Here is a 17,359-nt window from a genome sequence, read left to right on the forward strand (position 1 = left end):
ATTTAAATGTAATATTTTTCTCCTAGTCCAATTATACTGCCGATATGTATTATATGTAATATAATGGATTCCAATTTATTATTCCACACCATGTTCTTGTAGTTATAACAATTGTTGAAAAATGTAATCTTGTAAATAAACCACCATGTATTAATCTGTCTTCACAATGTTATTTAATCTTTTCAATAAACATCTTCCAAACAGCCAAAATTCACAAAGACCACATTCAGGTCATAACAATAGACCTCTGAAGAATAAGTCCCGGTTCCCTAGGTCAAATGTCTATGGGAAATTACATGGGGTTTTTGATCGTACATAACAAACTGTAGGTGGCGAAGAAGTAAAAGCTGCGCACGTTCTACACACTTTTTTCCCCATCTAGTTTCGACTAGGTTTTTGGATTGTCGGTGGCGTTTATGTAGTGAACGATTCTAAATGATACTTTTAACGGCACCGACAATCCAAAAACCCAGTCAAAACTAGATGGGAAAAGTGTGTAGAACGCTGACAAAAAATTGTATGCCTCCATACTTGTATAGGCTTTCATCTGCTGTTCTGTATAGAATGATGTATGAAGGACCAGATAGTTAGTGATGTCCACAGCCTCGATTGTCGGCAAATCCTTAGGTTCTACCGAAAACGCACTCTTCTTTATAAGATACGGATCACGGCCAACATATTTTTCTAATTAATTGTTTGTATCTTTGTCTAGAAACGGGCTCTAAATCCTTACAATACGGACTCTCTGTAAGGGTTTCCTCTTTAGACGTACTCGCCATATTTACTTCCTGACCTCCATTTGAAATCCGCCCCTTTCGCGCGTCATCATAATCACGTGATTGAAACCCACCTTTTGAGCCCAAATTCCAAACCACTACATTATGTAGTGGACAGTTGGAGAAGTGAAGTGAAAACATCAGAGTCGGTAGAAAATAAGTTTTAGCCAATTTATTGAGCAGATATTGTGGACCAGAAACAACTGAGGTGCACGATGGTCTCCCACTGGTTGGTGAGGGGAGTCATACATACACATGATCCCATCCCTAAAGTGAGCATTGATAAACTACAGCACCACTCTCTGGTGTCTACAGATGACCCAGTACCTCAAAACGGACTGAAACGAGGGTACGGGAAATCTCAAAGTAGGCAAACAACATAATGCAGATCTTAAATAAGATATTATACATTTAAATGTGTGGCAAAGCCCATCTGTAATTTAGCACCATTGATGAAGAGATTCAATTTGAGCAGACCAAAGGGAATGTTGACAATTGGGGAATTTCCAGAGAAACCGGGAAGCTGGTGGACAGAGGCTTGTTATTGGTCAGAGTTGTGATGAGGTAATTCAAGATGGGGAACCTCACTCATTCAGCGTTAAGAACCTGAGGTACACACACATGACAAGAAGCAGCGAGAATATGATCGACTATAAAACACAAAAGTTACACATGAAGAGAATAAACATGCTTTTTTTTCTAGTTTTTTTTCCAAAACATCTGAAATCATGAGTGCTTCCAGTCCCACACCAACACACACACACACACACACACTGACACACACACACACGCGCACAACACTCACAAAGCTAGGAATCGGTTACATGTCATAATCCATAATATAGCAGCACACTGGAGGATCACAAACCGGAAATGTCATCATGGTACAAGCCTAGGAAAAAGAGCTTAATAGCAGCAGAAGGAAAAGAGAATATCTAGAATATATTTATATAATATATAGTATCACTTTGGAAAATCACTTTCAAACCACTGAAAAACAATTACTGGAAAAACAGCTTTGACAATTTTCCGTTTTAAAGCACATATAAGATTGACAAACAGAATGTTTTTGAGGTTATTTTTTCAAACTAATAACATACAACACAGGCAAACAACTTTGTATTTCATATAAAAAGGCTTCTTACAAGATAGTATTTTTTGTAACTCAGAACAGAGCAGTTTATACTTTTTTGTTTTTTTTAAAGAACACACTAAAAAAATTACCATAACACAATTTTGCACAAAGTATGTACACAAATCTTTCAAAAAACTGTCTGAAAGATTCGCTGTGAATTAGGAAAACAAATATTCAAGTAAGGTTAAGTAAAACACACCAAGATGTATATCTAAATATAGATAAATGCGTGTGTCTAGACGTGACTTGGATTATCGGTCTGTGCATTGCAACTGATTTGGTTCCATATTCAACACAACTATAAAATGGTAAACCTAACCTCCTCACCGAGCAGGGGATAGCTTTGAAGACAAAGTGCATTACCCCGCATGGGAATCCAGCCCAGAATCGATCAAATAACTTAAAAAAGGGGGAGAAGTTTAGAGCGGGAGGGGGACGCGAGCCCTACCCACCCGTCTCTCCTTAACCGCCTTCCCATTTCCATTGGCAAGGAGTGTGATTTCAAAAGTGCATGAAGTTTGATCCAAATCCCCCCCACCCGTAAACTCTCGCCCACCCACCCGCTTGTAAATGTCCACTGGAAATGCAAACTCAATGGTCAACTGATCCTGGAGACCCTGCGATGACACCACATGACACCACTGAGTTTCCATCGAGCGACTTGCAAACTAGTTCCTGTGATCCACTCACTTGACCCGTGACTCTCAAAGTTATAAGTTACATAGCTTAAGTTTACCTTCTCCCTCTGGTTAATCAACAAACCCCTCACCAGTCCCCTGCCATCAGAGGCCGTTCCTTTCCCTCCTTCCTTCTGCCCAGTTCTACTCTACCGACATTAAAACCTCCTCACTTGTCTTTTAAAATTCTTTCACTCCACATCCACATTACCTAAACCTCAAACACGTCAACTGCACTTCCTCTAAAAACCTTAAGACATGGCATCGGCCATCTTGACGAGGTCAGCATGAGGGTGACCCCCCCCCGCCCCGACTCCCATCCAACATCCCGCAGGTTTCTGCATTCATCATTTCTGCGGAGATTGCTAGCGAATCGAGCACCGCCATCAAAATGTAGCAAGTCGAACGTAGCAATATGGAAATATACCAAATATTAATTGGAGGCTGCAGAGTCTTCGTTCCCCTCTCCTGAGCGGGCCCAGCCCACTCTTGGCCAGCAAAAATGAGCATAAATAATAAGGGTTGCCCTACCTACACATGTACAATATGTGCAGCAGACAGGGGAAAGGCAGAGAGCTAGCGCTTCCACTGTGTTAGCCAAGCAGGTAGATAGCGCTTCTCCAATAGCTGAGCAGCTAGCCAATGCCTTTGCTGCATTAGCTAGCTTGTATACAAGTCGCGTAGGTTCAGCAAATAGTTGACAGCATATTAAACTGGTTTCCTGTACAGCAGAAATCGCTCGCAAGACAACCATATAGACTTAATTGATTACGTTATGTTTTTCTTTAGATTCTATGAAAAAAAAATTGGAACATAGCAATATAATTATTATGGTAATTATTATTCAAGTATGAAAATATATTTTGATTTCTGGTTTGAGAACCTAAAAGGCACTATCAAGTTTTGTACGATTTCCATGCAGCTTTAGAAGAGCCGTGTTAATTATATATGACCTATATAAACAGTCATCATATGACCAGGGTGTAGAAAGGGGCTTGGATCATCCACGGAAAGCTAACACGGTTAAACACGGCCCAATCACAGGAGGCCCCACCTACTGGGACTCCATACTGGCAGCTCATTGGTTAACAGAACATGCTCCATTCCGCTCATCCTCTAGCCGATGGTGGCAGGGCGACAGGGTGCAGGTGGGGGAGGAGGTGAGTTCATAGGTTGACATCGCAGACGTCAGTTGGGGTGGTGGTGTTGGGGGGGTGGGGGTGGTGATGGAGGGGGTGGTGGGTGTGAGTTCAAGGTTGACGTCACGGACGTCGGTGGGGGTGCTGGACTGGTCCTGCTGCTCCCGGCTAATTTCCCCGGTGTAGAGGCCCTTGTGAGGCCCGTTGCTCAGGCCCTCCCGGAGGCTGCTGACCAGGACCCTCTCTATCTGCTCCTGGCATTCCCGCAGGCAGTCCTGCAAAACACACGGGGGGGGTCACAGCCATCAGCGACACAGCAGAGACCATACAAGGTACACACACTGGAGTAGAGCGCAGAGGGGCCAAGTTCTTCTTCTTCTTCCTAAAACCTCCACTGCCAAGTCCCGCTGGAGGTGTGAAGGCCTGGAGGCCGCTGCAGGCCGCTACGCACACTTCAACAAACGTCGACTATTGGATTAGCGAGTGATTAGCGTGTGATACCGCGCGACGGTATCTGGATGTTTTGGTCACATGTGCCGCATACCTCCGGCGGGTGAGCGGTGGGTTCCGTGGTAAGTGGTCTAGACCGCGGTGGGAACAATGGGTCCCAGCACCCACTGATACCAGCGACTCCGGCTGCTAGGGCCCAGGAATCCTCTACACACGCAAGAGGGCGGGCTGAGCGGGCCGCAGCCATTGGCTGGTGGACACCAGGAGATCGGTTCTTTCTCACGGGCCCAGCGGAGGTTTTTTAACATCATCCCCCCCGGTGCCAACTCTCACAGAACAACATAAGGCCATCGCCCACGTGGTTTATGGAGAGCAAACATAACGTCTTTCTGCTTAGCTTGTTATGCTGAGAGTTGTAAGGCATGTGGTTTAACAATGACTTGTAACCAAAGAACACAACACTTGGCATTCTTTCCCAAACTCTGAGCAGTACGGGTCAACGGCCGATGAAACGCATGAAGAAGCTGCAATGAATCTCCATTGTGGTACAAAGCGCGAGTTATTGGATGTCGAAAGTTAGTCTTTTCTCAGCAAATACAAGTTTTTGGACTCAATCTTGTGCTGCAAGACTGAGTGAGACAAAAGGCTTGTGTTGTGCTTGGTACATGTGTGCGTGTGTGTGTGTGTGTGTGTGTGTGGGGGGGGGGGGGGGGGCGGGGGGGAGGTACCAGAGTGGGGGTTCACACCCAGACGGACTGAGACACGAGTCTCCCCCGAGCTAGAGGAAACGAGCCGTGACCCGCTGACCTCTGGACGGGGAACAGATCCCAGATCAGTGGCACAGGATGTTCAGAGACTGGTTGCCACCATGCTCAGGGAACATGACCCCCCAGGGACCCACCCCTAACCCCACCCCCACACGTCTACCTGCGGGTCTGAGGAGCATGTGGGAGGTCTCCAGCGGTGCAGACTGGGGGGGGGGGGCCTGAAGAATGCACGGGGGCCCGCAGAGGGGCCCGCATTCCTTTGAAACGTGGGGATAATTGGAACCTGATGGTACGCGGTGGGACGCCTGTTGTGACGGCGGGCTGTGGCGGGGGCCCGCGTTGCCACGGTGACCGGACCACCAGCACGAGGGGAGGTGGGCTGTGGTCGGGGGGCTGGGTGGTTCTGGTCCTCCATTGGTTGGTTTTGTTTCAGCATCTGGTCTTTATGTAATAACGTACCCATGACAATACGGCTACACAGAGCCGTGTGTTCTGGGCCTATAGGGGGACGGCGGGCCCCCAGAACGTGTAAGACACAAGCGTGTCTGCTATGAGCGCATGGAAGAGTTAGTCTGAGCTAGACTGGGCGGCTCCACCATGAACCATGCATTCACCATTCAGGCTAATCCCCTTGTAGCTAGCGAGCCAGGTTCGATTCCCATTCCTGCGGTTGGATGGTACACGTCAATCCCCATCTATTAGACCTCTGTCGTTCCTCCCTCTTCTGTCTATTGAGGTACGAAACAGTAAACTAACGTACACATGAAATATGTTAACAAATCTCCATTAGTAGAGATAACCCTAGTATCTCCCCGTCCTCCCCCCCCCCTGTATCTCCCCCCGTAGGTCCCTCTCTCGTAAAGATGGCGCTGTGTGTTTTTAAGCACAGACGTACTAGAGTCTAGCAGGAGGGGCCCGCTGCAGAAGAGGGCCGCTGAGGGACCGCCAGCGCTGCACCACAAGAATGTGGGCTCCGTCTTCTGAGAGATCCCTGCCTGCTGAGGCCCTTTATAGCAGCCGTCTGCTGCCAGCGCCCACAGCCCGTTCAAAAGAGCTTTATTGGCACCCGAGTGGAATACATCACAACCGGTTCTAACAACAACAACAACAAGTTTTCTTTCCTGTGTGTGTGTGTGTGTGTGTGTGTGTGTGTGTGTGTGTGTGTGTGTGTGTGTGTGTGCGTCTCTGTGCCCCCCCCCCCCCCCCCGAGATTGAGAAATAGCTCATACTCCGTTCACCTCATTTCAAACCACTGTTTACATTTTTTAGGGTCATTTAGTTTAGAAAGTCGATTTGTAATTATGGCACGACATCTGTAAATAAAAGACTGTCTCATGTTTAGTTTTGGTGCAGGAGGAAATGGGAGGACTCTGTTCTCCATTGGTGGTAATCCCTTTTAGATTCATCGTCATCTTTTAGGTACAAATATAGAGTAGAGCTATCCTCATTTATCAGTCTGTTCACCCATAAAAACCTCCATGCACACCAGTACAACTGTAAAAAAAAAAAAAAGGTCTGTTCTTTTTCCACCTCGGTGTTGGTGATGGGCCCTGTCTGAACAGCGTGTGGGGGGTCATCATAGATCCAGGTACAATACCAATAGGTGGTCCCGGTACCCACCACCTTGGTGTTGGTGATGGGCCCTGTCTGAACAGCGTGTGGGGGGTCATCATAGATCCAGGTACAATACCAATAGTTGGTCCCGGTACCCACCACCTTGGTGTTGGTGATGGGCCCTGTCTGAACAGTGTGTGGGGGGTCATCATAGATCCAGGTACAATACCAATAGGTGGTCCCGGTACCCACCACCTTGGTGTTGGTGATGGGCCCTGTCTGAACAGCGTGTGGGGGGGTCATCATAGATCCAGGTACAATACCAATAGGTGGTCCCGGTACCCACCACCTTGGTGTTGGTGATGGGCCCTGTCTGAACAGCGTGTGGGGGCTCATCATAGATCCAGGTACAATACCAATAGGTGGTCCCGGTACTCACCACCTCGGTGTTGGTGATCTTGCCCAGCAAGACGTTGAGTCGGTCCCGCTGCAGGGCGTGGTCGGCAAGTTCGTGCTGCATGCCGCAGATGGCCGCGCCCACGCTGCCCGTGGCGATCATGGAGGGGGGGTTCAGGGCCAGGCTGAAGTCTGCAGGGGGGGAGGGGGGTTAGTGTTCACGATGCATTTAGGGCATTTGCGTACGTTAGCAATTGGAAATATGCGGAGCATATTTGCGGAGCATATGGTCTACATTGCAGCCCAAACAGTCTTGTTGATAAAGCCGGTATGGGGATTCCAGACCCCTGATTGGCTAGGAGACCGTGAGAACGCTCTCCAGCGAGCATAGCTCGATCTGGCAGATCTGCTGTCGGATCCGAGAGGCTGCAGAACAATGAGGAAACCAGCAGGAATATTCCGGACCCGTGAGATCGGGTTCCAGGACCCCCCCCCCCCCCCCCGCAGGAAGGTGTGGGACGGAGGTCCGGACGTGACCATGGAGACAACAACATCTTAGCCCCCCGACCACAGAGATTACATTAGTAGAGTCTGAAGGGTATCGAGGTTGACGGCTGTTACTATGGGAACACCTCCAGCGCATAAGAACACGCCTCCGTCAGTCAGGGACTGTCACCGTCAGACACAACGAGTCAGACGGGAAGCGAACAGTCGGCACATAACAGCCGTGTAGCGAGCTGGGACTGTTTTCAGTCCCAGCATCCTGCTCGCCCACAAGAGGCCCGCAGTGACGCCACCAGGCCCAGAAAAAGACCTGCTGCTCTGGTGGCTCTACGCCTCCTGTGAGGGTGAGGACCAGAGAGGGAGACGAGGTAGGGAGAGGGAGGACCGAGTCCAGCTGTGCATAGGAGGGGCTCTCCATCATAAGAATAACATCTTCAGTCCACAAAAAAAAAAACTCCAAACATTTACATTAGCACAAATCCTCACCAGGCCTCCCTCTCTCCAAGCCCCCCCTCCCTCCGTCCCACGTCCATCCCCACCTCCCTCCCTCTCTTCATTGCTCTCTCCAACTCGGCCCTACAGCCAGTCTGAGCTGGGCTATAACCAGTTGCTTACGAAAAGGTTCAAGCGACCACAGCAACACACCCAGAGAGAGAGAGAGAACAAGAGAGAGAGAGAGAGAGAGAGGGAGAGAGAACGAGAGAGAGAGGGAGAGAGAAAGAGAGCATCACACATCAGCCCCGCCACAGCCTGCAGCAGTGAAGCCACACCAGTGGGCGGGGGGGGGGCTGAGTATGGTGAGTGCCTGTGGTTCGATTAAGCATTCCCAGTAAACCAGTGGCGACCACAGTGCCGTACGCACAGAGCCCTCGTAACATTCCCGCCCCCCTCCTCCTTTGCTTTGAAACAAGGGAGGGAAACTGGGAACACTGGTGACAGACAAATGCATACAGGGGTGGAGGGATAAGGTGCCGGTACACAGGGGTGGAGGTGGGGTTATAAATGTCTGAGTGTGTTCTTGAACGCAGGGCGTCTGGTCGCGTGCGTGAACGCACAACGTCTGTGTTCATAAACAGCCTATTGTTTACCATTCACTAATATTACCTCTTCGAGGTCAGGCACGCTTTCCTCCAATGTGAAGTGCAGGGAGGGATCTGGGACCATCTTCTTACTGCGTATGCGCGTGTGAGAGTGTGTGTGTGTGCATGCATGCTACAATGCGACCTGGCACAGGGCCTCTGATAGCTAATCAGGGCCCTCCATCAGGGATCCTCCATGTTGTCGGACAGGACCCAGTGCAGCGGCCTCTGAACCAGAGAAGAGGAGGAGGTAAACCCAGCCAGGAGTCACCGGGTCGGCCCGGTTTCACTTCATACGACTGAACAAAAGGTAGGCGTGGGTGATTGCGTACCTGTAGCACAGAGGGCGATGAAGGTCTGCGTGTGCTTGCGGATGAGGGGCAGCTTGTCCTTGGGGAGGGGCAGCCGGTGCATGATGTGCTCGATGAAGTCGTTTGGGATGACGGTCGCAATGTTCCACCGCAGCTTTCCGAGAACCACCAGCTCCCAGTCCTGTATAGCGGAGAGCATCAGGATCAGAACCGGCTCTGTGTAAGAAGGAGGGCGGCGTGGAGGTTCTCACTATCCTCTGTGTAGGAGGGATGATGGCGTGGAGGTTCTCACTATCCTCTGTGTAGGAGGGAGGACGGCGTGGAGGTTCTCACTATCCTCTGTGTAGGAGGGAGGACGGCGTGGAGGTTCTCACTATCCTCTGTGTAGGAGGGAGGTCCTTGTGGAGATTCTCCCTATCCTCTGTGTAGGAGGGAGGACGGTGTGGAGGTGATCAAGGCGTTCTAGGATTGATCCCGTTGTTAGAGGGACCCTCACCCTGTGCCTGGTCATTAATGACATTGGAATGTCATTAAAGGTGACATATTAAACCACCAGCTTTGAGTGTGATTAGCCTTTAAACTGGGTAGGCCAACTTGTGTTGTCAGAAGAGGCAGATTTTCAAAACGGTTTGTAACTGCTAATTGCCAGTTGCACACTCACACCTGGTGGTATTAAATGTCATTTACAGATTCACTTTAAATTAGAAATAAAAAAAAATACAAATCTGCATATTGGTAAGGCCATTAACATTTGGGGGATTGAACCCAAGTCAAATGAAGAGAAACACTATAAAACAAAAGTGAAAGTGAAACTGCAGGGCGGGGCTTTGGATGCTTCTGACCACGTGTCCCCTGACCTGGCAGGGGCTTCCGTGGCTCCTTATCTGCGTGACTCATCTTGGCATCGCTGCCTTTTTCACATGCCCCTTCAGAGCCCCGCCCCTCCAGAGGACAGCCGTCACCCTGCCACTTCCTTCCTGTCACGAGCCTCCGCAGAGCTAGAGAGTTCTAGCTAGCCAGCACCTAGCCAGCACCCACCAAGCAAAGACAAAAAAAAATATATATAGTGTCACCCATTCATGATGTTTCTCAATGAACGGATGAATGGAGAGGACCATGTAGTCCTTCAACATGCCTCCTCTGAAGCAGATAAGTCACTACGTTCTCAGCTGTCTGTCCTCCTGAGTGACTGAGTGAGTGAGGTAGAAACTGACTGATGATAACGATGACGATGACTACACATAAGCCTGCAGACAATGCCCGCTGTTCCCCGAACAAGAGGGCAGCTCTATTAACCCATCTGGATGGCAGAGCCAAGATGGCCGCCCTGCTGTTTGGTACTTTTCCGTTACCCAGAGATGACTTCAGTTATCTGGTCAGTTGAACTACCTGGTACTGATGTGCGGTTGGCGTTTTTGATTACACACGTTCAAATACCAAGTATTTTATTGGCGAGAGATCTCTCAAAAATAACTCAAAATCAAAAACATCAAAGACATTCAAGGTTAATTTTTCATTCCAACCTAATATTTACTGAGTGTTGTGTAAATAGTTAATTTGGTTGCCTTTGAGGCTAGATCTATAAAAAGGTTATTTAAACGAGTGTTCTTTCATTAATCAAGGATTTCCACAGAACTAAAAGAACACATATCTTTGAATAGCTCTCAAAAGATAGAGTTCAAAAGGCCTGCACGCAAAAATGCAACCCATAAAGAGTTTAAAACGATCATAAGCATCTAGGAAACCCAGACGCTGTGCAGCCTGACGGCCACCAGGGGGCAATGACGGCGCCACCGCGTTACCGTTACCGTCAGACAGCGGGGCGCAGTGGGAGGGATGTTGCTCATTGTAGGCTACGTTGATTAACTGAACAGAGAATAATACAATTTCCTGTGGCTCCAGTTCAGTTCTGGCCATCATTCTAGAGAGAATCTAAAACAGCCTAAATATGGCGGTCAGCACTCAGATGAACGAGACTTTTCAAAGAGGGTTTCCTCTCACCAGCAGTTCCCGCGGGCTGATGGAGTTGTCTGTGTAGCCACAGAGCTTCTCAGCTGACAGCGTCCGGCAGTCCTTGAGCTTGGAGGCGATGAAGATGCAGACGGCGGCCAGCAGCTGCAGGTAGCCCTTCTTGGTGGGCTCGATGGCCAGGAAGCGGTCCAGATAGCTGATGGCCATGGGGAACACGTCCTCGTTGGTGCTCTCCTCTTCACACACCTGCACGTGTCAGTAAAATAGGAAAATAGATTATTCAAGAGTTATAACCAGATAATAAGGAGACCACACCCACAGAGAAGACCTGCGCTGCCAGGCATAGCAGGTCTGGACCTAGACCCACCAGGAAGACCAGGTCTGGACCTAGACCCACCAGGTCTGGACCTAGACCCACCAGGAACACCAGGTCTGGACCTAAACCCACCAGGAAGACCAGGTCTGGACCTAAACCCACCAGGTCTGGACCTAGACCCACCAGGTCTGGACCTAGACCCACCAGGTCTGGACCTAAACCCACCAGGAAGACCAGGCCTGGACCTAGACCCACCAGGAAGACCAGGTCTGGACCTAGGCCTACTAGGCCCAGGACCTAGGCCCAAAGCCTGGATCAGGTCTGGGACCTAGGCCCACCAGACTGGGACCAGACCCACTAGGTCTGGTTGAGGCCCGGGACCAGACCCACTCGGTCTGGACCCACTCGGTCTGGACCCCCTGGGTACGGTCTGCTTGGGTCTGGCTGGTATCAGACTAAACGTTCACTTTATTTTCGGTCAAGACTTTGAACAAAAAAAAAAAAGTGCAATGACCTAACATGTAGGAAGTGGTGCAACACCACCCCCGCACTCCTCCTCCTCCACCTCTGAGGACTCAACGCTGCTAAATAACTAGTTTGAACTAAATGCAAATAAACAAAAGTAAACTACCAGCACTACTTTAAGGTTTAAGCCCTTTAGGGACGCGACGGGTTTTTGCATGAAGTCCTGAACTACAGGCACCAGTTGCTGTCATGCATGTTGCTGCTTTTCAGGAATTCATAATAATTAATTAAAACCTCGGATATGTGCGCTGATTTCATGTAAATTAAGCCTAAACTCTTCGTGTTTGTTATGTGATTACGGAACGAAGACGATTCCAACCGGTTTACTGTGAACTTTGTGCAAACACCCCACGACTCAATGCATTCGTGTCGTGGTGGAATTTCCTTGTCTCCCACGCCAGTGATGAGTCATCTCCATTCCACTTTAACATCTCAAGTCCAGCCTTAACATCTCCAGACCAGCCTTAACATCTCCAGACCAGCCTTAACATCTCCAGACCAGCCTTAACATCTCCGCTCCCCTACATGTTATAGACTGGGAGGACGTGCAGAACGCTTCAACAGGTCGCCAGCGGTTCGCGGTGGTTCTAACTCCTAAACAACAAGCATTGAGCCCAGCAGCAGACCCACCTCGTGCATCCACTCGGCCACCATTCTCCTCATGTAGGGCTTGATGTCTTCCTGAACGACCCCGAAGTAGGAGGACTGCGGGAGGAAGCGTTCCTCCACCATCAGCAGGCTCTGCAGGACCCGGTCATCGTAGAAGATGTTGGGGTCCAGCGGGGCCCGCACCACTTTGTCCGACTCGAGGCAGAGAAGGTGGTCCATCGCTCTTTGTCTGGCTCAATAATAATAATAATAATGATAATAATAATAAAGCAAACGAAATAAATATGACACACACACACTTATACAGACAGGCCTCGGGGACAGAGAGAGCACGAGGACAGCGGCCCGGGACGGAGCATGGGGAGAACGCAGCGCTGGTGTCTCCTCCTCCGCCTCTCGTCTCCTCTGCGCTCCTCACTGAGCTGCTACTCAGAGAAGGAGGGTCGACCAATCAGCCGTAACGCCAGAATACCTAACGTCATCGCCGATTGGTCGATGCTGCGGACCAATGAACGGCCTGCAGCAACGTTGGCCATTATGGCTCAGTTCATATTTTTGTTTACGTTTTTTACATTTGACCACCAAAGAAAACACCGTCACCAGTACCGACCATCATAATCACTCAGATATCAATAATAAACATCGATATGTTTTGTGTCCTTCACCAAAACGATGCCTTTCAGAATGATCACGAGCAGCAGAACGCTCATGAGTTAGCAGGCATGCTGAACAAGTCACTGCAACATAGAGAAGAAAATCTTTGAACACATGAAAAGCTTTTTTCCTTTGCTATCTTACACACTTTGAAGCATGAAATTATACACGGAAACGACTGTTGGTGTAGTTTAAGCTGATCTCCAAAGTGCCTGAAGGTAAGGGGAAAAGAGCATCTCAGATCATTCATGTAGTGCTACAGGATCACAGCCAATAACCTCTTCCAAGCCAAGGCTATTAGTGGAGAAGCGTGTACAAAGTGCACATCATACTCCCAGAAACCTGCAGAGCAACACAGTTGATACAAACATCAGCCAGTAAATATGGCATTGAGCCTTAAAGCTGTTAAAGGTTAGACTAAATACCTTCTATTTGTCGATCTCGTCTGTCGACCACAGGTGTCAGAGACTTGTCACTGGTGGAGAAACAGGGAGGAGCAGAGAGGAAGGAGATGTCTCTGGTTGATTTGTTTCTAAATCTTCTCTTCTGCTTTTTTCTGTTCTCTGTCTTACTCTCTTACCTGCAGCAGTTATTCAGGAGCCTATTTCTGACATAAGTTAAGAGTTCTCTTTGAAGGTCTTTGTAATGTTGGGTGCGGTCTTATCAACGGAGACAAACAGGACGTGAGCTGTAGGCCTACCGGTCTCATCACAGTTGTGTTATTGTATTACAGAGATGGGGGGGGGGGGGGGGGGTTGAGGTCGGGCCCCCGTAAAGGCTCCGTGGCTCGTTAGACATTCAGTCCACTCATGGTGTGATTCCCTGTCCCTGGCTCCTTCCTCTGGGGGTCGGGGGGGGCGTCCTGTGATGGCTCTCCCCCATCCTCCTAGAGGACCCCTCCTCCTCGTGCTTCTGTTGTCCGTCACCATTCAGTCACGTAGCTGATGCATGTATCATCAGACGCTTTTAGCTCAGACGACGTACAGGGAACTCAGCTTCATTGGGGGTTAGGGGTGTCTTGCTATAGCCTGCATATAGGTAAGGCCGTTAACATTTGGGGGATTGAACCCAGTGCCTTTCAGCTAGTTGAACACCTGCCTAGCCAATAGACTATCTTGTCCCCACAATTGCAGTTGACCAAAACGAGAGCATCATAGAAATCCCATGTACGTTACGCTTGCCTTCCCTCTATCCTACTTCCCTCTCTTGCCTCCTTCCCTCTCACTCCTCCTCCCTTCTCTCTATTCCTTCCCTTTGTCTCTCCTCCCTTTGTCCTCATTCATCTCGTTGCTTGGTGATCTTCACTCTGATACACAGCAGACCCCTAAAGGAAGAGGCGTCCACTGTAGCTCTGTAGCACCGCTTCCACCGCCGCCGCTGGGCCCTCGCTTCCCTCATCCTCACGGACGGAAGGGTGGCGGGCCGGGCTTTTTAATGGCTTTGACTTTGATTTGTTCAGTGTCCCGTTTACTCCTGTGGTTTGGGGGGGGGAGACCTTGGACCGTCGTGGAGGTTCCAGCTCTGCGTTTGTTCTTTGTGTTCAGACGGCTCCACTCTCATGATCTCACTCGCTCGTACGTTGTGATTAAAATGTCTTTGTGATTCGCCCAGCAGGTCATGTGACGCCACATTCCTTTGATCAGAGAGGGATTGAACAGGAGAATACTGTATGTGGAAGAACAATATACAGGATAATGTTAATCGTGTATTGTGTGGAGATGAGAATGTGGTGATGTAATTTTACTCATCAGCACATGTGGGGGTCCTGTTGTCACACAGGGCACCACTGCCACCTGCCTCCACACGGCATCCAACGTTTTGGGGTCCCCGGCTACAGTTCAGAGGTTAATTAAAGGGTCCCCTCTCTTTGATACCCCCCCTCCCGGGTTCATCCTGTCCGGTAAGGCTTTCTTTGTGTCACTATTTGTGCAAGCTTTATTCTTCAGATCGACATGTGTCAAGACATGCATTAAGCAAAGTCGTTAAATGCTAATGCTCCAATCCACCCCCAGCTATTCACACAGGTATTTGATGGTAATTATAGATAGCAGCACGTGTTAAGGTTTATGCACTTAAAGAAATGATTCCAATATGAAGTCAGGCCATGCATCTGGAACATGAAAGTCCTGTTTACATTAACACTTTCTGATTGGCTTTTGGTGTTTTCCCCGAGAAAAAGCTTTTTCCTTGTTCCTTCAGAGTCGAAGCTGACTAGACCAGTTTAAGGGTTTCTTAGGGGAGAACCTGTCCTGTCCGTCTGTCTGTCTGTCCGTCTGTCTGTCAGTCTCTTCTCTCTCTCTCTCTCTCTCTCTCTCTCTCTCTCTCTCTCTCTCTCACTCATTAGATCATTGGGTCAAGACCCCAGTTGGGACTGACGTACATCTGAGGTCATGTGGGTGACTGCATGACTTAGAAATTGGCTCATGAACTAATTGATGATACATCTTTGAGAGGTTTGGAGAGTGTCGTAGGGATACTGTGTTTCACAACAGACTGCCAAAGAACTGAGCTGGGAGCCAACTGGTCCTACTGGCTGGGAGCTGCTGGGCACCAGTGAGGACCTGGGTGGGTTCAGAGAGACTCCCACACTCAACGCTGCATGGCCAAGGAGTTGGCAACGCAAAAAGGTTTTCGATCAGAAATACGATTCGACCCCCCCCCCCCCCGCCCCCACACACACACACACACACACACACACACCGATCACCGGGGGTCTGGACGGGGTGAGGGTGAGGGTTGCGGGGGGGGGGGGGGGGGGGGGGGGGGGGGGGGGGGGAGGAAGCATGCCAGGCATTTGAGCTCCCCTTCTGTCCCTTTCCGTGCGCTAGGCTAGCCACCCGTAGCGCCATGTGTCGACTGCAACACATGCTGCCGCTTCCCGCCTCCCCGAGGGACGGGGGACAGCAGCCCTGGGAAAACGTGGAGGAGCGTGAAATCACCTTGATCCAAAGATTCCTGCCGCATACCAGCGCGGGACAGGGGCCCCCGAGATGGACTGCTGCTGCTCCACAGAAAGAGAGACATAGAAAGGAGGAGAGAGAGAGAGAGAGAGAGAGAGAGACATAGAGAGAGAGAGAGAGAGAGAGAGAGAGAGAGAGAGAGAGAGAGAGAGAAACATAGTAGAGAAGGAGAGAGGGAGAGAGAGGGGGGGGAGTGAGAGAGAAACATAGAGAGGAGGAGAGAGAGCGAGAGAGACAGAGATGAGGAGAGAGGGAGATAGAGAGAGAGAGAGTAAGAGAGAGACATAGAGAGGAGGAGAGAGAGAGAGACATAGTAGAGAAGGAGAGGGAGAGAGAGGGGGAGTGAGAGAGACAGAGAGGAGGAGAGCGAGAGAGACATAGTAAAGAAGGAGAGAGAGGGGGGGAGTGAGTGAGAGAGAGACAGAGAGATGAGAAGAAGAGAGAGGGAGTGAAAGAGTGAGGGAGAGAGACAGAGACATAGAGGAGAGATGAAGCTAGGACTGTTGGAGTCTGACTACAGTTCGGGGGCTTGGGAGTCTGACTGCAGGCGGGGGGGGGGGGTCCTGACTACAGGTGGGGAGTCCTAGAAGGTGGACTACAGGTGGCTTTCCTGGGTCTGACTACAGGTGGGGGGTCCTAGGGGCCTGCCAGACTGGCACTAGTGTTGCTTCAGCCAATCCCATGTCGGTCACATGTCTCTCTGCGTCGCTCTCTCCCTCTTCCGGCTCTGATACACTCAAAACAAATGAAATCAAATCAATGTGCCGCTCTGGTCCTCAGCAGAACTTTCCCACGCGCCCCCCCCCTCCCCGGTACATAACTGCCTGTAATCGATAAACACTGCAGGACAGGCTGTCATCCACTGGGTGGGTCTCCTCTCACCCCGTCGCCACGCCAACCGCCCCACAGTGCAGTGACTGTATCTGAGCCCTTACCCTTACTCTATCCAAGGCTCGTTGACAGCAGATGTGAAACACGACGATTTCAATTTGGTCACAAAGGTCCAAATGATTTACTGGCGCCAGGGGAGAGGGTCACCAGGGTCTGATCACTTTGCGATAAGACATCTTGTAAACCCTTGGAAGGCGATTCACTGTTTTTGGTCCACAAACGTCTACTGTAGTACTACAAAGGATGTTGAACTATATTCCTATGGTTTACATTTGTGGAAAAGCAAAGTAAATCTGGCAAATGACATCAGTGACGATTGTTATGGTGAAGCCACAAGAGACGGCATGGAGTCCATCAGGGCCTTTACCCCCTCCCTGTGTCTCTCTGTCCGAGACAGCTTGACTGGCCTGAATAAAATCTCTCTCTGCATGTGTTGCTCATATCACGCTGGGCCTAGGGTGGTACACGGCCATGGGTTCTCAACCGTCGCAAAGTAGGAAGTCTGACAAAGAGAGCAAGGGCATACTTCTCCTTGTGGGGTAGGGGAGAGAGGAGACGATTCAGACGCTCTCGCAGTCCTCTGTGGATGTCCAGCGTGCGTGTTGACAATGGGTTATTTAGAAGTTACCAGAGAGGGAAGTGACA

General features: G+C 49.8%; 1 protein-coding gene across 1 annotated transcript; it reads right to left on the bottom strand.

Moving 5' to 3' along the window:
* Window positions 1–933: 933 nt before the first annotated feature.
* ccnd2b (cyclin D2, b) lies at window positions 934–12,626 on the bottom strand. Its single transcript, XM_079756025.1, has 5 exons — window positions 12,231–12,626; window positions 10,790–11,005; window positions 8,810–8,969; window positions 6,938–7,086; window positions 934–4,002 (listed from the first exon to the last, which is right to left on the bottom strand). The coding sequence occupies exons 1-5, from the start codon at window positions 12,426–12,428 to the stop codon at window positions 3,667–3,669; spliced, it is 1,059 nt and encodes a 352-aa protein (XP_079612151.1). The 5' UTR covers window positions 12,429–12,626; the 3' UTR covers window positions 934–3,666.
* Between the last annotated feature and the right edge of the window lie 4,733 nt (window positions 12,627–17,359).

This window comes from Pollachius pollachius (genome assembly GCF_949987615.1).
Source record: "Pollachius pollachius genome assembly, chromosome: 18".
In the NCBI taxonomy this organism is placed as follows: Eukaryota; Metazoa; Chordata; class Actinopteri; order Gadiformes; family Gadidae; genus Pollachius; species Pollachius pollachius.

Excerpts from the sequence above, each read along its gene's own strand:
- ccnd2b (XM_079756025.1), bottom strand. The coding sequence starts at position 12,428 with ATGGACCACCTTCTCTGCCTCGAGTCGGACAAAGTGGTGCGGGCCCCG. Across the intron at positions 11,006-12,230 it reads TGGCCGAGTGGATGCACGAG|GTGTGTGAAGAGGAGAGCAC; the intron begins GTGGGTCTGCTG and ends TGACACGTGCAG. Across the intron at positions 8,970-10,789 it reads TCAGCCCGCGGGAACTGCTG|GACTGGGAGCTGGTGGTTCT; the intron begins GTGAGAGGAAAC and ends TCCGCTATACAG.